A 23,764-nucleotide genomic window follows, 5' to 3' on the forward strand; every position below is an offset into this window, starting at 1 on the left:
CGCGAGAGAGAGAGAGCGAGCGAGCGAGCGAGAGCGAGCAAGATCTTGAGCAAACATGCTCATCACCGGTGAACTTTGGGAGGTCAAGATGCTCTCGAGCGGGCGAGCTGGGGGGTGCGCTACTACATTGTCTCCAGCAGGTGGCAGTGCCTCGCAGGAATTCATGTCCACTGCACAGACATGAACGCCTGTTTGAAAGTTGCGTTGCACCGATGGAGCCTCCCAACAAGAGAGGACACTTCGGAGTTCTCTTGAGTTGTCTGCTGAGGCTCGGAGAAATTATTTGTGGACGGGGGATATTATGGACGCCGAAGGAGGACTATCAGGAGAAGCGCCTGATTTCTCCTCCGACTAGCTCCCCATGCAAATGTTTGCGCTGCGCTATAAATGAAATCTGGCCTGTTTTCCTCGGAGGTGTATTGACATTAGAAAATGATCCCTCAGGCGAGTGACGCACACACACTTCCTCGGAGCTACTGGATTATTTGCATAAAGTACGTTACCATAGTTTTGTGTAAATATGACTTCACAATTCCATGTCCAGGTCCAACCTTCCTCTAAACATTTCCTGCCGAGCCTTTTGAAATGAGACGACCGTCAACTCCAGTGGACTTCTTGGCTTGCTACTGATTGTATTTCAGTGTTACTTATTCTGTTGTCAGTGCAGTGTGACGTAAGAGGCGGGAAGAAATGTGCAATGTACCGGAGAAACAAAGCAATGTGTGAGCAGCTAAACCATATCGCATGTCACTTTCATGCCCGTTTCGTTTGAGCGCGCTTGTTCAAATTAGGGCTTTTGTTTTTTTTGACTGGATGAGTGCATTTCTCACAAGAATTGTGTAGGACAAAACAAATACTACATTGTATTTTTGTAACATGAATAATGAAATCCAGTTTGCTAAAGAATTATACGCTGCACCATTATATGAAAAAGAAATGGAAATATCTGGAGGGAGGAATAACTTGTTTGAATAAAAAAAAAAAAAAAAAATTAAAAACAAATAAGAGACAAAACAAAACACTGGACCAACTTTGGATAAATCAATTACTCAACTCACTCAAAAATATAAATACATTCCTGGGATTGATTGGCTGGGCTGTGAAAAGACAAATAAATTCGTCAATGGCAGTGAATGAGTTCATGCTCTAAATGTCAATATAAAAACGGCCATTTTACACTGACCTATAAACAGCAAAGTCTGAGACATTTTGCAGTGGTCTCTTATTGTTACCCAGGTAACCTTCCGATTCTCAGCAACATCATTGTGACAACATGTTAAGGCAGTCCAGTCCTCTAGCATCGTTACGATAATGACGTCAATTTCTTGGGCAGGTCGCTAAGGGGATTGCCTTTGTCTTACACGCGCCCACATGATCTTCATTTCTTGCAGGTCTTTAACCGTTTTTCCTTTTTTTTTTTTGCACCCAGCTTTGAGCAAAACATGAATTTGCGAAGGGCCTTAAATATGATTCTTTGAGTATGTGGGGGATCAGAGGGGATGGAGCCTTTTCTCTTGCTGGTCCTTCCCATGAAATGTCAGGCAAGACCCCTCCCCTCTCTGTCCATTTTGAAAACCCGTTTGACGACACATTTCTAGTCTTTGGCTTTTCATCTGACGTGTGACTGACATTTTTCTGCTCTTTTCCAGTGTCTACTGTATATAGTCATTTGTCTTTTGATTAATTGCGTTCAGTTGTTATATTTTTGTCATTGTAACGTAAAGTGCTTTGTCACAGCTGCCGCTGTTATGAAATGCGCTATATAAATAAAGTCGTATGGTATAGAATACAACTGTTGAACGATATGCCCAACGATATAAACTAAAACTACATGGAAGTCCATTTTTGTCCGTCTTTGCGCCAGTGACTCTCCTGTTAAGTTTGGCTGCAAGGTGAGCAGAGGTCAGCTGCCGCAGGAATTAAATAAAAGTGAGTTTTTTTGTTTTTTTTCTAACGCTTTATGAATTTTAAATTATTCTCCAGAGTTAACGCTTTAATTTTGACAGCCCTAATTTGAGAATTTGAGTCCAAAATTGTATTAATGGACAATTTAATCCATTTCCCCAATTAATAATTTCACATTCTAATACAAAGGATTATTTGGGCCACAGGGAACAGAAACAAACCAAAATGTGTAATCTTACATCGTGAACTTGAATAGTTTTATAGTTTTGATAAAAGTTGTGTATTTTGGAAATGTAAAGCAATACTTACCAGACAATGTAGTGTTGTAAAGTGACAAGAGTAAAGTGGCATTTTTCCTCCAAGGGGAGGAAAAGGAATGATATCAAGGGGATCAGATTTCTGCCTGTTGGAGTAGTTTTACTTTTTGTGTATGTTTGAACAATATTCAACGACTCTATTTTAGCACATGGGTGGAGTATTATCAGTTCGAGGACTTTGAGGCCCTGCTTGAGCAGTTGATTGAAAGGCGCATGAGTTGCTCATTACTAATAATACGACTTTAATCTTAAGATAGACAATTAAAAAAATGAACTTTTATGCGAGTGTTACTTACTGCTTTTCTTTTCTGCCTGAACAGATGGATGGAGGTGGCGTCATGCTCAAAGGCGCAGCCGACCGACTTGAGCATGGGACAAGTCCGCTTGCGCTCACAATTTACATAGCCCCGCCTACTTGGGATCCCACCAATCATATCCCTTCTAATTTGCATAACCCCACCCACCCTTTGCCCAATCAGAGCCTTTATCCACATTGCTCCACCCACTCCCAGACCCATCAGCAAATCAGAAAGCCTTATTCCAGCCTTGCCACACTCACTTTGCAGTATATACTTGATCTATGCATGTACTTGATTTATTCAATTTAATTGTGAAGTTTTGTCTACTTCACTTCGGCAAAACGGCACTTTGGTCAAGAGGCTGGACAAGGTTGGACAAACGCTTCGTTAGTCATCGTCACATAAAGCAGCCGCGTTACTGTTGAACAACACAACTTACCATGAATAAAGACTTAAATTGTTGCGTTTATCAATATGTACGTTGCAAAAGCGATTCTTTAAGTTCAAAGTGAGCAAAAGCAGTGAGTTTGAAGAGGTAAATAAAGATCGTGCACTCACATTGTCAAGGTTTTCGATGATCTTGTGGTGCTGTGTGCGGACTGCGGAGCAGCAGGTGGACGAGGACAACCGCAGTCTGTCAACAGCAGAGAAAGAATGACTCATTGCTCTTTTTCCCCGACTTAAATAGGTTTCCTGCGATGACGTCACGTCCAGAAGAAAACTAAAAAAAACTTTTATTTAGTACAGAAAGCTAAATAGTCGACACTGGTAAAGAGGTTGTGTCACATTGAAAATGCGGGAGCGAAATAATAGAAGTTTTTGTCACAACCGCTGGCCGTTTTTAACTTGCCGTTTCGTTTTGAAAAACGAATTCGGATGTTTTTACATTTTTAGCAGGCTGCTTCCAAACCCAATATTCAATGACCAAATGTTGGTCTTAAACGCCTGCCAGAACGAATCTACTTCTGTTAGCGATGAAAAGGTTTCGTTAGCCTTCTGAAAATCATGACAAACCCGGGTTTTGACGCTCACCCAAAAGAAAAGCGATCGAGGAAAAAACTGTGCACCTCTTGTTCACCGCTAGCTGTTGCCATGGTTACAAGGCACGCACATCGCAGTCGTTTAGCATTCTGAAGATACTTCACATTTAAACGCAGATGTGTGGTCCTTTCCCGTTTCCTCGTTAATAGTTATCACAGAAGAAGATAATCATACAACACGTAGGACTGCTACCTGTGTGCTGTTTAAAGGTTTATTTAGCGTAACATCGGTGCTAATTTTGGTTAGCATGTCTGCCTTCGACCGTATGGTAGCATTTAGCTAGCGGACGTTCGTTGTTTAATCACTTGTTTTACACGCCAGTGTTGGATGGAACAATAACTTGGGAGTGACAATTCAACAACCTGAAGTAAGAACCTCTGCCTCTTACTTGTAGAAGTGGTTGAAAAATACCCTGCCCTGAGATCATCTTGAATGCAGTCGATCGATGAGAACACGTTAAGTTCGTTTGCCTGAATACAGATGACTAGTAACGTTTAACAACTGTACACAGACTTGTGTTCTTGTACATACATACTTGACGAGGTCGATATCATACCTCGGGTCAGTAATCCAGTCTTCGTGTTGACGTTTCTAAGATCGCTGTCGCCATCTCCTGGTCACTAGGAGAAATGCTTTCGGTGACAACCTCCGGGTATCCAAAACCAATCTCTGTGCCGTCTTTGTGTCTCGTGATATATTCTATTTTTGTTTTAGAATTAGAAAATTGAGCATCAAACTGTTTTGAGACATTTTCTTACTCGCTCCAGACATCAAATTAGAAAGTCAAGCTGTATTTCAATTAACAATCAAATAACGAGTCGTTTTTCCATTTTTAATATCTTGTTTCAAACGTAACATCCAATGACCAAAAGAGACACGGACCATATTGCAATACTAGCTAAAACGTTAGCATCACTACCAGAAACGGTCCAATGCGCGGCCTTCTTTTGGCTTATTTACACCGTATTCGAATACATTTAAGATGACAAGACAGGCATATGTGAATATAATGCTTTACAGTCAGTGTTGTCGAAATAAACAATTACTTACATGATGCTTTGTCGAGTCACCACATTTTTAGCAACTGTTGATATAGAAGTTGGATTGAAGTCGCCAATATGGATCACGAAGGCCCACTGCGCGTCCCTCACCCCGTGTCGTACGGGGAACACCCCGACTGTAACTGGGTCCTTCTCATTGGTCCACAGAACGCTGACAGGAACGCCCCCCGGCTGCGGTCGGACCCTTCTCGCACACGGGCCTGCAGTGGCAACGTTTCCATGGAGAAGTTAGGTGCTGTGCAGGTGCAATGCAACCAGCTTTACAGGGCCTCAGCACACAACGTTAACCGTGATGAGAGAAGACAGAGGCGTGCTCACGTGGCTACTAGGCACCGTGTATTGGTCCACTAACAGCGAGAAAGAAAAAAAAAAAAAAAAAAAAAGGTGAGCGTCCTTTTAATCAGCACCATCATCATGTTCCAACAATTCCACAAGAATGAAAGTAGCATATACGTCCAAAAACATTTCCAGTAACAGGAAGAGCAAAAGGACATATGACTCGTGTACTGAAAATGATTTGGAAAAATAAAACAAAAAGGAGTAAACAAAGAACAATGTGTCCATGAGTGCTAAGAAATGGAAATGAAGTATATTCCCTGCCAATAAGCAACTTGGAAAACATCAGAGATGAGGGAACACACCAACGGTCCAAAGGGTTTCCATGGTAGCGCTGGCCTTAGCAACGGGCCTGGCGGGCAAGCGTCTTTTGGCTCTTCCAAAAAATAAAAATCAAATCAAATCAAAAATAGATCCATTCAAACGATAGCGTAACCATAAAAATGCTCTTGCAAAGTTCTTAATACACTGATTTATTTTTTTCTCCTTATAGATTATTTGATTTCTTTCTGTATTTATTTTTTGCTTTCCCATGATGCATAATGGTGGCCTTCAGAGTTAAATGCTTGTTCAGATGAGACGAGAGCACCGTGGTTCTTTTTTTGTTGTTGTCGTTTTTTAGGGGGTGTCAGAATACTGTACTAAGATGTGCCCAGAGACGTCTCCTCTTCATTCAGTTTTGTCAAGTAGATGCCAAGAAGTAGCTCAGTGCTTGTTTTGTTGTTGCTGAAAGGTTGCATGTCATACGTTGGCTTTTTTTTTTCACGGTCCTCCACATTCAGAGGAGCAGCCTCTTTTTTGAAGTCAGTCAGGTAGTTCAGGTAGGCTTGTGTGTGTGGGTGTGGGTGTGGGTGTGGGTGTGGGTGTGTGTGTGCGTGCGCGTGCGCGTGCGTTTCCAACCGTCCACCAGTGGTTCTTCATGGTCAGTGAGGAGGTGGGGACGAGAACTACTCATACTCCAGGAACTGTTTATGGTAGAATAAGAGATACCTACAAGAGGGTCAAGAGTCAGGGTTCAAGAAAGAAAATAAGAAGAAGAGATGTTATGTAAATATGCACAAATGTTCCGGCAAACAACTTTCCTGTTTTTCTGTGTTTTCGTCCGTGAAAAGGAGAGTGTGGCGCAGTGAGCCAAGTGGGACAGCGCGGTCCTCTTTCTTTACTGTCACACCCGAAATCTACTTATACGGCTTCTTTCTTTTTCAGGACTGTTTTCTTACCTTTAAGCAGCGGAACCATTTTGTTGCTTATTCCTTGTTTTTTTATTTCTATTCTTGCCAATGACTGCAAAATATAGTCGAAGGGCGATTTGCCAAAGCTTAACAAATGTTGACGCGACCCATTCGGACAAAAGGAGGTCTCCGAAAAGATGCGTTAAAGACTGCATAAAGGAATAAGCATAATATGGCTCTGTTAAACACAGTCAAGTTTTCCCATAAGTGGCTCTTGGATGAGCAAGAGATGCCATTTCATTTCGGTTCACCCCCTATTGTAACACTGGACATCATTGCTTGAATGGTTCAGCTGTGATGCACAAGTACAGTTTAGCTATATTTCACTTTTGGCTTCAGGCAAACATTTGCATTTCAATTGTGTTGAATATTTCTAACTTCTACTTTTTGTGCAATACAGAGCAACTGAATCACTAAGTAGGGTTTTGAATTGGGCTCTAGTTTGGCGCAGTTGTCATGTTCAAAGGACAGACAGTACTTTCAAGTTTATGTGGAGGTGCTCATCAGCCAAAGTTTGTGTGACATTTGGGTGTTTGTTTCTTTCCTGAGCCAGTGGCTTGAGCGCATGCCATGCGTCGGTGCCTCCTCACCCTTCGCTATCGAGCACATCCGTAATGCTGGCCTTGGTGATGACGGCGTCGTCACATTTGAACCACTGGTCCTTGTGCTGGCGGATGAAGCTGGTGTAGTGGCCGCTCTCTAACGTGCCCTGGTGGTTGACCACCGCAAACAGGGAATACCTGCGCACAAAAGCACGGTTTTTCCAAAAGTCCAAATATGCATGTCGTCAAACGGCGGCGACGCCCCCCCCGCCGACTCCAAGCGTGTCTCAATTACTGTCGTTAGCTCAGTTCCTCGACCGTACCGTTTACACGTGGGGGCGTTCAACGGGCAACCGCTATGCTCAATGTCAACCGGGTTGCAAAGCAAAACAGCAGCGCAGACGCTCTCTCAGAAAGAGCTCGTCCGTTGATGCTGTGGCGGCGGCAACACTTGAGTCAAGGTACACGTTTCTGAATCAAGCCGACGTCACCTTGAAAGTCCTAACACATCTAGCGTCATGTTCTGATATTAGATGGACCTGGCTGGGTATTGGAAGTCAGGTTACTCTGCGTCCCACTTTGCACTCATTGTCCAAATGACCAAGCAAAAACGGACTCAACTTAGTAATTTAGTCCTTTTTTTCTTTATGTGGATGAAGAATTTGCTTTGAATGAGTGATGCGCTCTTAAATGTCGTCCATAAAATGCTGTTAACCCGGGATGGTTCCATTTGCCGGGCCACCCTGTGCACAGAAGCAGATGAACATACTTACTTATTATCGTTGTTTAACGTGTCCACCGTTTGTTGATACTGTCCATTCATTCTGCTCTCTTTGCTGCGGGAGACAGATGACAGGAAGGAGATGAGAAAAAAAAAAAAAAAAAAAAAAAAAGGCCTCAGTGCGGCAGAACAGCCACAACGTGGCGCCATTGTCCAATTTGTGCCCACCTATTTCTCCCTTTTTTTATTTTATTATTTTTTTTCTTCCACGTGTCACGTGACTCAAAAGAGATGAATGGACTGCTCCAGCAGGGTGGGGCTGCACACTGCTGTGTGCTCCACTGACACTCACGAACCCAAACATTCTATTGGAGTCATTTCACATTAGTCCAATTAAGGAAAAAACATGCAGAGGTTTATAACAGTAAATATTGAGAATGGACATTTGCAAAATTAAAAACAAAACATAAAAAGAAGTATCTAACTTTTTCTACTTTGCTCTCATTGTATGAATATAAATGACGCCTACTGCGTAATTCAAGATGTTTCCTGCTAAGACTTGCAAAAACAAAGAGCTCATTGGCATTTGGTGTGCTCTTTTCCCCCCCACCTGGATGCCATGAAGGGCGTCATGTCCAGTTCGAGAGGAAAGGAAACGTACGTAGTGATCTTCCGCCGCAGTTTGGCAGAGTGCTCGAACCGCTGGGGTCGAACGGCCGCAGAGGGAGCGTGAGAGAAGAGGAAGGGGGAGGGATTTAGTTTGGCCACACAACAAAAGCAAAAAAATGTTACAACATAGATCAAAGCCCACATGTTGTTTTGAAAGCTGGCTGTTACATGCGTGTCAAGTGAGAACACAAACGGAACAACAGCATGGCTTAATGGGGAGAAAAAAAAAAAAAAAAGGGGGGCAATCTTTGAGTCGCCCTGTTTCTCTGAATTGCATCAATATATTATGAGCGTCCGAGTCTGTGATAAATAAAACATGGGCGGCGAGGGAGCCCTGTGCCAGTGGCTACTAACGTCAAAAGCGTTGCGGGATGACACAAATGGATCCAATTGCGGAAGGAACAAAAAAGGGGGTCTGCGTTTTGCCAAAGTGAGTGTCCGGACTCACTTTGAGATGGAAGCACGCTACAATGGGCAGCTTCTTCATGGTCAGCTGTTTGGTGGACTCCTGGTAACTATGGCAACCGCCGCACTTGATTTTGGCACTGCTTCCGAGATGCTCGGGCCGCGTAAACCTGCGGAAAAGTCACGGGAAAGGGGCTTAGAAATGCCGCCCCCACCGACCCCCGTCTCCCATCCATTCATCCCGCATCGCACTGCACGTCGGTACACCGAAAGCCAGTCAGCCTCGCCGGCGTTGCCGACGCCTCTGTCACCACGGCAACCGGCCCTGCGGCTTTACTGGACTTTGCTGCAGCGACTTGTGTGAAGAGCCGCAGCAGAGCGGAGGGGAGGGGAAAAAAGTCAGAGGGAAAGGAGAAGAAGAGGACGGCTTGGATTTGCTGCGAGGAAAGGAATTAGGCAAGCAAACAAGAGAAGGGGAAGGGGGGGAGGGGGGGGGGGAGAAGTGGCTGACAGCCGCTCCGGAACCATTTGGTACGATGTAAAGCATCAAACAGTTGGTGTGCATCAGGACAATTCAATGGCCATTGCGCTGCTCATTCTGCTGTGCGAGCTCTGGCCACCGGGGGACACTTTCATACAACGCTGACATACAACACGTGGCATCAAAGTGAGGACCAAACACACAGTCAGATTGTCCCAAATGAGCTGCGATAATATTGGCGGGTTTTTGGTAAATGATAAAGAATATAGGATTGTCACTATTGCAATATGCCATTCATCATTCAGTTCACTGAACGTACGATTCCTTCAACTGGGTTTCCGAGACAATTACTGAGACACGGCACGGAAGAAGGCCCTGGCCCAGGAAGACGGAGAGTTTGATGTGCGGCGTACCTGCGCAGGCAGTCTGTGAGCGTGGTGGAGCCCGAGGGCTGGCTCTCCCCGTTGACGCTGCCGCCGCCGCCGTCGCCTCCGGGACTGAGGGGCCAGAAGGGCGTGGATGAGCCGGGCAGGTCCAAACTGATGTCCCAGAAGGGATCTATCGTCGTGGAAACGCCACTGCGACGGTGGAGATGAGGGAGAGGGACGGACATTCTCATTCCACAAGTAACGAGCGGTGGCTTTTTGAGTTTAGCGGTCCTGATGAGCGCATGATGACACCAGTGGTACCAACATGAGCTTCAACGGCGCCCGTGCTTTTGTTTGAGCGGGCGTCCCGCCCGAAAATCTTTTCCTCACCGGTGGGTTTGGAAAAGTAGACGATGAACCTGTTTAACGATGCCTTCCACCTCGCTAAACCCCCCCGCACACACACAAGCTTTCTCATCCTCCCAGGCACCACTACTGCCAACGCTATCGGGACTGGCCCCAAGCAAAGGGAGAAGAGGTGACATAGAAATGAGAAGCTCTGGTTGCGACAGAGCGCTCTTGGCCGCTTTGCACTTACTGGCAAACCTGACAGGTAACGTCCGACTGGAGCCCCCCGGTGAAAATTTGGTCGATGATGCAGTTACAGTGGTTGGGATTGCTGGCCTTCTTCCCGTTGTCGCTGTCTCCTGCGGAGCACAGCCCGGGCGCATGGTTGAAACGCAAGAGCACGTTTGCGTAAGCGCCTAACCCTGACCCGTAGGCGGCTAAACGTGTCCAGCTAGCTTGTAGCAATGGCAACAAGCCGAGCCGCGGACACGTGGCCGTCTACGGGAGCTGGGACCGGAGAGGGCAAGCTTACTCAGAGCGTCCCCTTTGCAGTGTCGGTGCAGAACATCCAGCGCGGCGATGAGGAACTCGTGGGCGTCCTGCTGCTCGTAGCCGGCCAGGTGGCGCGCGTGCGTCCACACCAGGTGCAGCAAGCGGAAGGGAATGTGAGGCGAACGGTGGCCCGAGTAGAACTGCGGGGAAGAAGGCGTCACATCATCCCAGTCCGTCAACTCTCATTTATTCGGCACACGGTGGTGAACATTGAACTGAGACGTCACCCTACAAGTTGACTTGGATACAAAGCATACCTTAGATAGCAAATGCCTGCCGATTTACAGCCGTGACGGCTTTTTCTATACGTGGGGAAGCTGCCAAATTTGATTTGACTTTTGGGCTTTGGGGGTTTCACTGTGTTGTATTTGTGAAAGATGTGAATGAGCGTGTATTTTTGTGTGACAAAGGCACCGTTCGATACTCAATCAGTGGGCCCCCCCACCCCGCGCCACAACGGGGGAGGTGCGCGATCACGGCTCGGCCGAGTGAGACGAGGCGGGGGAGTGCTTGTGCTCGTGCGTGCGAGCGGAGGAGGAGGAGGAAGCACTGACTCAAATCATTCGAGCGCCACTTGCCATCTGTAAGGCTGTAGTGTATATACAGTGAAGTGAGAGGGTGCGGGGGGGAAAAAGAAACGTGTGGGAGCGGAACACGCAGCGATTACATAACCGTCTGAGCCCATGACTTGCAATGCAAAACTTTGGTGTCAATAATTAACATAAACGGTTGCAATTTTAAGAGCAAAGCATCAATAAGGTGATGAAGTCATCATTTGACGAGCTGATACGATTTAATGGGTAAATAAACGGAATTCAAAATATTCAATCATGTAGTTGTGATTGCATGAGAAAAAAAGCTTTTTTTTTTTTTTTTTACAAAACAAAGAGCCATTCTTCAAAATAGAGACCATGTGCTTGCCTCCATCTGTTTACTGCCACTCCTGTTGATTGGCAATTGACTGTCAAACTCCACCAAGGTAAAACCAAGAGAATTACATGTTGTGAACCGCAATATACGGTTTGCAATATACGAGCAGCCAACTGCTAACACATAACGGAGAAGGCCGTAGCCGCGCTAACAAAACTAACATGGATGTTGCCGTGTTATCGCCCTTTTCTCCTCTCATCAACCCATGTAGACGGACAACATAACAATACTCGCAGGCATATATTATTTGTTACGCATTAATATTACTGCAGCTTACTGTGCACTTGTCTTCTTCCTGTATGTCCGCATTAAGTCACTTCCTGAGTTCATTGCCACGCAATGAATTCATCATGATGCGCAAACTGTTTAATGCATAAGAAATGATAAAGCGCAATACTGTAGAGTCCTCTTTTTCTCATTCAAGAAAAAAAAAAAAAACACTTCACAATTTGGGGAGTCGGTTTTATTGCGGGCACTGGAACGGACGGCATTTCCATTCATTGCAACGGACAACGCCGACTTGAGATACAAGCGAGCGCGGTCACCAACGACGGCCAAGTGGTGCCCACATGTCCAATATGGCCGGCTCACGGATTGTCCTACCTCCTGAAAGAGCTGCGCCATCTCGCACACCAGACAGGAGTTGGACTGCATCTCGCACTTGTGCCTGTCGGAGAGGAAGAAGTCCCGCAGCAGCGGCGTGTGCGTCAGGGCCTGCACGATGCAGTTCATGAAACACGTGTTGCCCAGATTGATTAACCCCCGTAAACCTGCCAGGACACAACAAAAACACAATTTAGAGCCCTTGAACTGAGCAGCGAAGCGGCCCGCGGCGTGGCGTTGATGTGGACGGAGGGCCGGGCTATGAGGAAGGAGCCGTCGCCTTGCACAGCACAGACGGCGCAGCGGCGCCCGGGCGGCTCTGCCAGCCCAACTGCGGCCGCGCCGGAGGAGAGGCCAAAGCTGCGAATGGACTGCTTTAGAGAGACCGAGCCACCAAGCGAGCAGGTGACACGCAGCCGGCTTCCATGGGGCTGAGTGGAGACAAGCTTTTGGCACATTCAAACACGGCCCACCTATGGTACAGTTGCCAGTGATTTTCCTCCGCTTTGGATTGTGGCGTAATAACTCCAGCTCTCGCTTGGTGGGCTCCCACGTTGTGTATTTCTCGCCCATGCCTGTCAAAGGAAGAGAAAAGAAGGAGATGGTAGGCACTTGTTGTGCGACAAGAACAACAATGTTGACCAAAAAAAGTTGTGAAAGGACAAGGACCCAAAATAGATGCATTCGCAAGAATAGAGACGACAAAATGCGACGAGAAAAAAGGTCAAATGAGGGAGGGGCGAGTACCGATATCAGGTATCGGTATCGGGTCGACGCCCGACCTTGGACCTTCAAGGTATCGGTACTCGCGCTCGCTCTTGTGGCCGCTTAACGATGGGGAACCAAAGGCGTATATGTCGGACAGATGTACGAGCACATATTTTGATTGGGGCCTTTTCTGGCACCTGGACTATTTCTTTCATTTGATTGATTTATGTGTATTTTATTGCGTGTACGATACGAAATAGGTATTTGATGAACAGATGTAAAAAGACAAGCCAGTGTCAGCGCAAGAGAGAGAAGACCAGGGCTATACCTTGTAATTTCCAGGCTTTCCTCTGCTCCTCTTTGGCAATCTGCTCCATGTCTTTGTCGTAAATGTAGTCTTGACACACAAAACAATAGACTCCGCCGTACAACAAGTCTATAGCTGCAAGCGGGAGGGAGAGAGAGGCAGAGTGCGATTGCGCACAACATAATTACAGCACAGCAAGGGACAAGGGGCTTGAGTGAGCAGTCCAAGCTCAAGACGAGCGCCGTCTGTCTCGCGGCCTCCGTTTCCCGCACGGCCCAATCGTCTCCGTCGCGCGCTCGGCGGCGGGAGGACGGCATACAATTGGCGTCACCTGCCTGTCGCTAGCCGTGTTTGCAGCCAGGGCCGCTCAGCCTCCTCCATTCTCAAACTCTGCGGCAAACAATACCTCCGGCTCTGTTGCCGTGACAACCTATTTTTAGTCGACGGAGAGATCTTTACATTGTTGACTCTGCCCACGCCGGGAAATGGAGCTCAATGCCTGATGCGATGTCGTACGCCGGCGCGTGTGCACGTCCTGCGTGATGATGGCGTGAGCTTTTCCCATTCCAAAATGGCTGGAAATGGCACCGAATGGCGCGTTTACTTGCATTTGCAATGTTTAACGATGCCCCGTTGCCAGGGTGAAGTAGATATTTGTAAAACCGCAAAAGGCTACGGCGTTCCAATTGAAATGGTTGACTGACATGAAGTCGAGGAGCGGCTCGTGTTCCTGGTAGACGGAATAATAATGTGATCCAACGGGGGAGAAGCGACAGCCTGACGGCGTATTTGGCCATCACTCGGACAACGATCAGAGCCGGCAATTGCCAAATGGTCAACCTTGTTCGATATTTGCCATGGCGAATTCTTATTTGTGCCTGTTTGCGTGTGTGTGTGTGGTCAAGTCACGGACTTCATGATTGCGGGGAGAAATGGAACTGTCGCCGATGACCAAATACTGCTCTCTCGGGCTTCGGCTTCTGATTATTGGCCAAATGGATTGTTTTAGCGATTATGGGCTAATGGGCTACGATGCCATTTTCCATTATTTGCAGGTGTTATTGTTGCGCGTGCGTGTGTGTGCGCGTGCGTGCGTGCGGCTTTAAAAGGTGGGTCCTGGCCCAGTGAGTGACGTGGGTGCCAGTGAATGAGCGTGTACAGTTGGCTGCTGTGAGCTCAGGTTCTACTACTCTTTGTATTTGCGGATGACCCGCGGCAGGAGGAGGAGACTGGCGCCTGCCGACGGAGACGCGTGGTGCGCTGTACTGGCGTACGAGCCGATTCTCTCCTCAAAAACTGTGTGGCCTCGACAAAAAGCGCCATGTGTGCATCCCAGTTAAGATGAAGAAGCACCACAAAGCAAGCACAGAATCAGTCCGGGCTCAAGTCAAGTCCTTACCTAGATTGTGCCTCTTGTTTTTGGCGTGCTCGTGGATGTGTTTCTTGGTGAAGCAACCGAAAAAAACACAGTACAGACAAGAGTGAAGTCTGCTGAGGTGGGCGCCACACATGTGACAGATGCAGGACCTGGCCTGGGGAAAAGGAGACAGACGAGACAAGGCGTGGCTTACTTGAAAACTGAGAGGACAGCGAGCTGTGCAAGAGCGAGCGCGGCGGAACATTACGCCAAATCTGGGGCATCGACTCGATGGCGCTGTAAGGGTGCATTCCCGCTTGAGGAAGACAAGTCGAAAGACTAACGGCAGCGACCGAGGAAAGGAAGGAGGGGAGGCGGGTGGCTGTGCGGCTGGGATCTGAGCGTGGCAGCACACTTTGACAAGGTTTCCGTTTCTGCTGAGCTGCGTGAAAGAAACTAGCTCATAACACAGACGTCCACGCAGCCCGGAAAAAGCTAAAGGACACCAAGTCGCCAACCCGGCACGGAATTTGATTGTACATTGTCCGCGATGCGCTCCGGTTTGACAAGCGAATGCAACACGGCACGAAGCGACACCTCTCCCGACATTATTGGCTAGCGCCGAGCGACTCGCTTTCACCTCTCTCGCTCTGAAGGACGCGCTTGCGAGGACCGTGACAAAAAGCCAACATCTAAGGCTGAAAAACAGTCAAGTCAAGGACGGTTGGTGGCTCTTCAACCGAATAGCAAAACGTGACCAGTTGAACGTGAGTTTGCACAACCACTTTGGAGAGGCTGGTTTCCTGCGCACCGTCACGGCCTTGAACGGCATCACGAACCAACATGTTGCAAACAAAAATAGCCGTCCGTGCCTTGCAATGGCTCATCTGTGCGAGTGGGCGGACTGCAAATTCTGCACAAGTCAGTGGCTGCGTTTTAAAAAAATAAAATAAATAAATAAAAAAGAAAGAAAGAAAATTTTTTAAAAAACAGTCCCCTGCGCATCTATACTGCGTGTGGACAGAGGTTAGGTACTATCAGACGGGGTTCATTTGTTTCTTCACTCCCTTTCTTTTTTTGTTTTTAAACAAGTGAGTGTCTACATGAAGCGGGCATATTGCGTCGCTAGGCCTGTCAAAATAATCACTCCCCGTGTATTGACTTATGTGTCCATAAATAAAATGCACATGAAACATTTTTTTTCCCGATCGGATAAATGGTCATTTGCATGCGCGCAAAACTTCACGCATGTTCATTGAACACCTTTCCGGACTTGCAAAAATGTTGAAGGTTCTGTGTTTTATTTCAAACAATAGACATCTTTGCCTTAAAATCCCAATAAGAAGATGAACGAGTTGAACAGCACGTCTTAAAAAGTTTCACGAAAACCGAAACACGTAAATCGCTCCCGATAGTTTTCGAGAGTGGATAAAGATTTCCCAAATTTCTAAATAACTGAAACGTTAAACTTTCACTTGTCTTGGTTTTAATGTTAAGCAAAAACAAAAAGTGCAGAGAGTTCCCAGGCTCAGCAGCATCTCTCATGACGTGAAGTCGCATTTGAAAGAAATGGTCGCCTGTGGTTCACACGGTTTTGAATTGATCTCTTATTGCCGTCACATTAAGAAAAAGAAAAATATATTTGTGCTGATTAGCGGTCTATCCCGAATCTTTTCATTCTGACTAAGCCTCAACCCGTTTAGCTTCTACCAAGCGGTCCAGTTCGGTTTGCTGGGCCGTCTTTCAGATGCGACTTGCGTTTCCGCCGGGAAAGTGCGGAGGGGAGGCTGGGTGGCGTTGGCCGCTTCACCCGTGTTGCGAGCGTGCGGTGAACGCTCTGGTCTCTCGCTAAGCACTTTCCATGCGCAACGCCAATGACAGGCGATCCTTTCACGCTCCTGGTCCCGTGCTCGGCTTGATTTATTACTCTGCCGCTGTAACTCCTCAATAGTGCCATCCACCCCGGCCTTTCAATGTTCCATCAGAGAGGCTATTGATCAGCCAGCGGCTCAAATGACTGCAACAAGTGCCAGCAGAGGCTCACGTTTGCAAGCTGCCGGAGAGCGTCTTCCATCTGGAGCCGGCCCGGCGCTTTCAGACGCTCTTTGGCTGCTGTCCAAAGCAATGAGCGCACGAGCTGCTGGCTGATGGAAGAGAAGACCGATGCTGCCAACGACCTGCATGAATAGTCAGGTCCACGGCTCAAAGCTTGCATCTCGTGGTCAATTTCACGATTTCCCCAAATACATTCGCAGTGCGTTTGCAACGGGAGCCGCCTGGAGGAGCTCGGATGACTCCGACCAAAAAGAGGCAGACGAAGGTCTGGCTCGACAGCACACACTTCATATGCTGCAAAGAACCCACCGGGGAGGGGAGGATAAAGTCAATAGAGTGCAGACCACGGATATATGAGAGCAGTGACTCACAGCGTGTTTATCTGGGACATAATTCTCAGCATAGTGGAATTACAGTAACAGCGGAGAGGCATGCAAAATACATGCAATCCAGAAATAGATAGGACCCTACGGGGAGTTCTTCACACTCGCCGTATCAATGTCGATACCATTACACCTGCAAATAAAATACTTTTTACAGCCTCGGGAAGGTGCGCTCCATAGGTTGGACTGTGATCTTCAAGATCACAATAGTAGCTGATTTGAAAACTTAAAGAGATATGTGACCACTATTTGCTTCATCCTCTTGTGCTGTGGTGATCAATAAAAACATCCCTATTGTGGGATGAATAAACATTATCTTCTCTTCTCTTATCTTAATAAATCTTTGACTCAACAGTACAAGACCAGAATGTGCTTATGACGACGACAACAACAACAAAACCAACAAAGAAACTGGTCCAACCACCTCGTAAAGAAGAAAAAAAAGCCTCACTGTGCAAGTGCACCAGCCCATTTTAATGCCATTCAGGTTGACTAATGCAGCAGAAAAACAACACCCATTTAAAAAAAAAAAAAAAAAAATCCCCAACCAGGTAGACACGAGAGGCAGATGAGGCAGGCAGCTGCGCTTAGATTGTGGCACAGACGGACCAGTTGAATGTGATCTTAAGAACAGGTTGCACAATTCGTCGTCATTACAGCGACCGACCGTCGTGGTACTGGCATCCTTTCTCACAATGGCTCGCCCTGGGGGGACGCCGAGGCATTCCCCTCCCGCATGGGCTAATCTCTCGAGATTATTTGGGGTCTGCCAACCATCTACTTCCTGATGAAGGTGTCAAAACACAAAAACTCACTTTAGTGGACGACCACACCTCTTGATCAGCGGCCCTTCCATGAAGCCCATTCAGATGTCCTTACGGAGAAGGAAGGTCATTCGTTCTATGTCGCGAGGAGCTCCTCCATGATGACGCTGGATGAAGCGGAAGGCAACCTTATAAAACGAGCAAACCACCTCATTCAACTGTGCTCAAAATGACCGAGTACTGGTCCTCTCTTGAAGTCCAGAGATCCAAACTTTCTCAGGTGAGGGTAGCCACTGTGTAAAAGGAATCTGTACAATTGAATGACTCGTGAGCAGAGTTCACAATCCAAACAGCTACGACCAACAGAGACAGCGGTATGCCAGCCGCACTGTAGGAGGTTAGACTCCAACATATTCTGGTCCATGAACAAGCCCTAAGAGTCTTCAGTCTCTTGAAGATCATGAAGAAAATGATCCCAGTGAGAATGCACAGTCAATCAAGCGGGAGCCGCCGTGTGGCACTATTAGCACAAGACTTGCTTGGGTCAGTTTGAGAGCGGAGCCGGCTCAATGACTGGCTAGCCATCCAATTTCGACCACTTCATTCTCAAGTGTGGTGGTTTTCACAACAGCAAAGACCCATTTCCAGAGCAAAGATGGCACCTGGGTTCCCACGCCTTGACAAAAGACAATCATTGATTGTCCATGCGAGGGGAGATTGAGTGCCTCTTGGGTTTCTGGTCTGGGCCGGACCCTGGAGAGTGACTGACAGGTCATTAGCCAGATGGTGGTACAAAAGCAAAGCGTGCTGGCTGACTTGGGCCGCAAGCGGCCCGCACGCTCGGAGGCGGTGGTGTCTGCTGGCCGGTCAAATGAGGAGCAGCAGCTGGAGGAGAGGCAAGCAAGCAACATGGACCGGTGGGGGTGGGGGTGGGGGTCAACGAGAGGATCAATCAACGGGCTCTTGTCTGATAGCTACAACGGGCCTATGCCGTGAGCTTCTTACAAACCGCCTTCATTCCTTCAAGGGTTCTGGAATACAATTGGCTGCAAGAGGACTCAACATGAAATATTGGTGGCCCGACACAGTGCCATGTTGGCCCAGGGCCGTTGGGCCACCGTTAAAGTTGAACGCTGAGCGCATTTTTAAAAAAAATACATTTAAAATTCTGCAGCGGAAGTCCGAGTCACTTCACTCCTGTCACTGTGGATACAAGCTACGTTACTTGAAAGAAATCGACTTGAATGAAGGCCAGAGACCAAAGTCCGACGTGAGCAGACCCACTAAGTGGCAGTTCTTGTGGCAGTCCGATTCGGGGAAACGGGGGCGCATGAAGCTTAGCCTAGCAGGTGTACACAAATTGGTAGACGAGTCAGAATTTTAGTTTCAGTACAGGTTTTACTGGATAAGCAAGCGGTAAAGGAGGAAGCGTGGACGAGAACAATCAATGCGATAAGGGAACTTGACGCCACAAACATAGCTGGGGAGCCATCTGCATCTCGGCGGTGAAGAGTGATAAGAAGGGAGCATCAAGAGCCATCGTTGAAATTGGGTCAATTGCCAGCAATGTCGGGAAAATTCGCAGACAGCAGAGTTTGTTGGGCTCTTGTGATCTCTCGATGCATTCAAAACTGGGAGGAATGGCGCATTCATACAGCGTCAAGTTCTTTCATCTAATTGAAAGTCAATAGCTTAGGCCTACTATTTTTCTTGGTAGGTCATCCATATCTCTGGGCCGGAACACTGTGTCAAGGTAAACGCGGTCCGCAGACAATAGCACCGGTGTACAGAAATATGAAAAAGCCACAATGGGCCGCGGTCCAATCAGGCATTTGTTCTGCCATTCGGGATCACCCCGCGGGAGTTTGCGACTGTTCACGCAGAACAGGTGACAGCTTTGCTAGCCATTTTTCAACACAGCCTGGGAAATGATTTGAGCTTGAGGTGGAGAGCTTTGTCGGTGTGAGAGGCAACAGAAAGGGGCCGGCCGGGGGGTGCTAATGTCAAATCAAGAAGTTGGTTGGGGGTTGACAACAAGTGGAGATTTATGAGAATCCAAAGACAAAATGCATGGGTTGTATACTGCCTTGTGAATGACTGACACAGACATGAACAGTCAACAAGGTGAGGACTAAGTGCATCTTGTACTCGGCTGTTTGCAGCGCAGGTGCTATGGCTGTCAAGGAGAATATGGAAGCGGCCGCACAATTGGCAACAAAGAGATACAGTTTCCACAGCGTGGAAAAAGAATTGGACTGAGTTGCTTCTGACATGTCATGAGGCACACCTGCACAATCTAGAACCATTTGCTAGTGCCCGTCGAAGCCGGCGTTTCCACCAAATGTTGCTGGTAAGTAGGCTGATATTCTATTGATCCTGTCGAAAATGCTGGTTGCCTGTGAATTTTTTGCCTTCAGAAACGGAATCAGAGGCAGGGTGACAAGTGTTTGAAAGGGAATAGAGTGTTCCCCCACAATTTGCGTGGGATAGGGACCCTTACACTGCCGCCAATAGCAAAGTCTGGGATATTAATGTAGAACCCTGTTTGTCATTGCATATAGATGCCACAAGATGAAAGGCGAGACGCCGGCGAACATTGGAGATTTATTTTAAGATTTAGGGGCTATTAGAGGGTTTATTCCAATTCACATGGAAATTCGGGTTACGTCGCCAGCGTAGGAACGGAACTCGTTCGTAACCCGAGGACCGCCTGTATACTAATATAGAGTTCCCGACATACAGGCTTCCAAGGTGACCAATTGTGCCTAATGCAAAGTGTCAAAAGAAGGCTGTTTTTTTGTTTTTTGGGGGGGCTAACTGTTCTCACGAAATGTTTTATATTTAGCATCAGTTATCCTTCCACAAGGGTACAAATTGGATTTATGTCATAAACTGAGGACCTCAAGCGGCAATTTTCTGGAAACACTACACTGTAGAATTGTGGCTGTAGTTTGCAGCGGTGTAAACTGGGTCATGCCGACAGGTGTTTCAAATGTTGTGTGTAACGAAGGTACCAAAATACTCGAGATGTAGTGGTACACGCATTCAGATTTTTCATTTCGGTACATGGGCATACCGAGTTGCCACAGGAAACAGGTAAGGGACAGGAAGTGTAACTGCTTACACAAAGAAAACGCACGGGAGGATGGGGAACATGCAAACTCCAGACACGAGCTGAGATACAAACCCAGAACCTTACAAGCGGGAGACAGGGAGGCTCCCCACTAGTGCACCCTGCTGCCTGTGTTAAGTGTTATTAATAAGCACTCTGATGCACCAATGCAAATTAAAGGCACGCTAATAAACGTGTGACATGACTATCATGGCAAACAAAACGGAGCATTGTATTACCTTAGCAAAGGCAGAAATGTGGATACAGCTTTTGGACAGTGTGCAGGTACACTGTGGCTCTTCTACAGCTGAGTACTGTAAGCTACACAGCCAAGTTCTACAAAAATGTGCTACAAGTCATGTGTTAGATTCATGATGATTACTGTACATGGAAATGACCCACAGGCACACAGGTAGGAAAGAGAGAGCAAGCAAGCCCACTCCTGATCATTTAAAGTACCAAAAGCAAAGGGAAGAGGAGGAGAGGAAGAGGCGAAAGATGAGTTGGAGGAGGAGGCGGAGAAGCATCAACTCACCATGTCTGCCCATCCCGCATCACCCTGAAGCACCTATTTTATCACAACAAAATACAAATGCGTGACACTTACAAGGCTGCACAGCACAACTTGAGGCAGATCAACTGACACGACAAACTGGCAAGGAGCACCGAGTTGGCTAAATGGAGGGAAATTGTATGGGCAGCTGGGGCACATGTTGTGAACGTTGCAGCATTATCTGATTTACATGCGCGAGCAACACAATGGGGTCCATTTGATATGGTAATGACAGCACCCCACCCCAACTCCCTCTTGGTCGGCGAGTTTTCAGTCCTGCGGCGAACTGACCTCACATGTACGAAAAGTGTTGTTTGGCCGCCAAGGAGCAGCACCGTTGCTGGCCGGCGAGCTGGCTAACTTGACCACTACTGGCACGTCCACTGAATCGTGTGGCGGTGCATCGTTTTGCACTCGTGCAACGTAACCCCCCTCCCTTTGTATCACGTTAAGTTCACAGTGAATGGCAGACAAGGGCAGCACAGGCAAACCGTTACTTCAGTTGTTTATGTTGTTGTTGTTTACCTTCCGTCTCCTGGTTTCAGCACTGCTACTCCAAACAAAGCATTGGTAAATGACGCGTAGGTTTTGCTTCCAATTGTCCACCTTATAAGCGTTCACATGGGAGCAGCCGGCCGGACTCATGACAGACAAAACATTCGGGTTGGGGTTTGCCGGGTGACAGCGTCCAAAAGTCTCCGGGATGGTTGGCTTGGGCTAGCCAGCTAGCGTTAGCTGCCCCCCAACCACCCCACCCCACCCCCTCCTCTCCTCTCCTCTGCTCTCCTCTGCTCTCCTCTGCTCTGCTCTCCTCTCCTCTCCTGTCCTCTCCTCTCCTCTCCTCTCCTGTCCTCTCCTGTCCTCTCCTGTCCTCTCCTGTCCTCTCCTCTCTTGCAACTATCCGTCCAGAAATGGTTTCCGCTTGGAAGCGGGACAAGCGATGTTGTATCCAAAAACGCTCGCCTCTGGCATCTGACAAGCGCAGTCTCGCACGTTAGCACCCGGGCAACATTGTTGCGGAGTCCCGTCGGAGTCAAGCGGCCGCTTCCCGACTTGCTTCTTTTCTCATGAGCGTTTTTTTGGCCAACGCCACTTGCACTGTAGCGTTTAGTTGGCTTTCTTTCTCCACTTTAGCTTGGCTGCTAACGCTTCAACTACTGCTCCACAATGCCCCGGCCAGCGTGCGCCGTGATTGGCCAAGACAAAGGCAACGTCACTACGCCGAGCTCGACCAAGGTTTTGGAAACGTTCGTTTCGGTTCCGCGTCGCGCCGGACGAGCGGGGTTTGGAGTCGAGACGTTGGCTCGAGAAAATGATGAATTAATTTAAATGAATAAATGCATCGACCGCACTGCCTAAACATAACCAACAAGACTATTTACACTAATCCTGTATGTTTTAATTCGAATATTTGAAATGTGTTGCAATGGTTGCAATATGTAAGTGTCATGTTTTGATATTTAAATATATGAACAACAAAGTGACCCGTTTGTAAAATAGTAGATTTTGTGAAGTGTACTTACGATGATGCTCGTTTCAAACTCAATTCAAGTCTGCCATCTAGTGGCCATGCGCAAGAGCTCATGGAGTGCCCCGAGTTGAATGAGGCGTGTGAAATCCCAATGACTGATCGTTGCCATGATGTGCTGACGGCATAAATGGAGACAAATGGGATCACTAGGTGTGCAGGCTGTGTAGCCTCACGCTAACTTGAATGACCCGCGTTTCATGAACAAACTAGGTAGAGATGGGCGACTACGGCTAAAAGTAAGTGGGATGTGATCAGTCTTGCAGCTGACCATATCCCAATTCTGACACCAATTTGTCACAGAACTAAAATGTCTAGAAAATACTGTAGCATCTTTGTGTTAGGTGTGTATGTGTCTTGAAGAGGCGGGGCCAGGTGGGTGGCTTGGCGAGAGCTGAGCGTGAGTGTTTGGGCCTAAACTGTGGCCGACAGCAGCTTCTGAGTGAGTAGACTGATTGTGCTTTACTGTTCTCCATCCAATAAAATGAACGACTGAAACGTGCATTGGTGACTGTGGCTCTCCTTTCCCATATGAGTGGGACTTTACAGTAAGTGAGTACACCATAAAAACCAATAAAAACGATCACTATGAACGTCGGCTCGCCACAATTGAAGGGGGATTTCTACAGAAAGATACATATATGTTCCTCCCCCAAAAATCTTCTAAATGAGTGAATAAGTAAGCCCCAAATAGTGGGGGAACACTGGAGCTGAAAATAAGCTACGTACAGTGGTTGAGGTCATGTGTCACGACCAAGTACAGTGTCCTCCAAAAGTATTGGAACGACGAGGCCAATTCCTTTTTTGTTGTTGTTGTGTACTGAAGACATTTTGGTTTCAGATCAAAAGATGAATACTGTATAAGACAAAAGTTGAGAATTGCAGCTTTTGTTTCATGGTATTCATAAGATAAGATAAGTTAAGAATGCCTTTATTGATCCCACAGTGGGGAAATGTTCATTGTTACAGTAGCAAAGATATAGGTCACACAGGGGCGGCGGCATAATGTGGCCATTAATGTATAACATATCCCAATGTGTTGTTTGAAGCCAGCCTCTTGGGGCTGGAACTCTGAACCTTTGTCTCCTTTGGATCTGAAACCTAAATGTCTTCAGTAACAAGCGCCATGGAACTGACCTCGCTGTTCCATTACTTTTGGTGAGGACTGAGAACAGAACGACACATGA

General features: G+C 47.2%; 1 protein-coding gene across 1 annotated transcript; it reads right to left on the reverse strand.

Annotated features, from left to right (window-relative positions):
* Positions 1–4,380: 4,380 nt before the first annotated feature.
* LOC147133882 (ubiquitin carboxyl-terminal hydrolase 22-like) lies at positions 4,381–22,231 on the reverse strand. The gene is made up of 14 exons (XM_086056340.1): positions 21,575–22,231; positions 21,032–21,064; positions 14,225–14,357; positions 12,847–12,960; positions 12,284–12,385; positions 11,811–11,977; positions 10,258–10,417; positions 9,976–10,084; positions 9,423–9,587; positions 8,572–8,698; positions 8,065–8,156; positions 7,507–7,569; positions 6,782–6,931; positions 4,381–5,949 (listed from the first exon to the last, which is right to left on the reverse strand). Exons 1-14 carry the CDS (start codon positions 21,692–21,694, stop codon positions 5,907–5,909), a joined length of 1,578 nt encoding a protein of 525 aa, XP_085912466.1. The 5' UTR covers positions 21,695–22,231; the 3' UTR covers positions 4,381–5,906.
* Positions 22,232–23,764: the final 1,533 nt, after the last annotated feature.

The sequence above is a fragment of the Filicampus tigris genome, chromosome 16 (assembly GCF_054856515.1).
Source record: "Filicampus tigris isolate MCC_2025a chromosome 16, RoL_Ftig_1.0, whole genome shotgun sequence".
In the NCBI taxonomy this organism is placed as follows: Eukaryota; Metazoa; Chordata; class Actinopteri; order Syngnathiformes; family Syngnathidae; genus Filicampus; species Filicampus tigris.

Bases quoted from the DNA above. Each gene is read 5' to 3' on its own strand.
- LOC147133882 (XM_086056340.1), bottom strand. From the start codon at position 21,694: ATGAGTCCGGCCGGCTGCTCCCATGTGAACGCTTATAAGGTGGACAAT. The intron at 10,418-11,810 runs GTAGGACAATCC...TCTTCCCCGCAG, and splicing joins TGGCGCAGCTCTTTCAGGAG to TTCTACTCGGGCCACCGTTC. The intron at 8,699-9,422 runs GTACGCCGCACA...ACTTTTCCGCAG, and splicing joins CTCACAGACTGCCTGCGCAG to GTTTACGCGGCCCGAGCATC.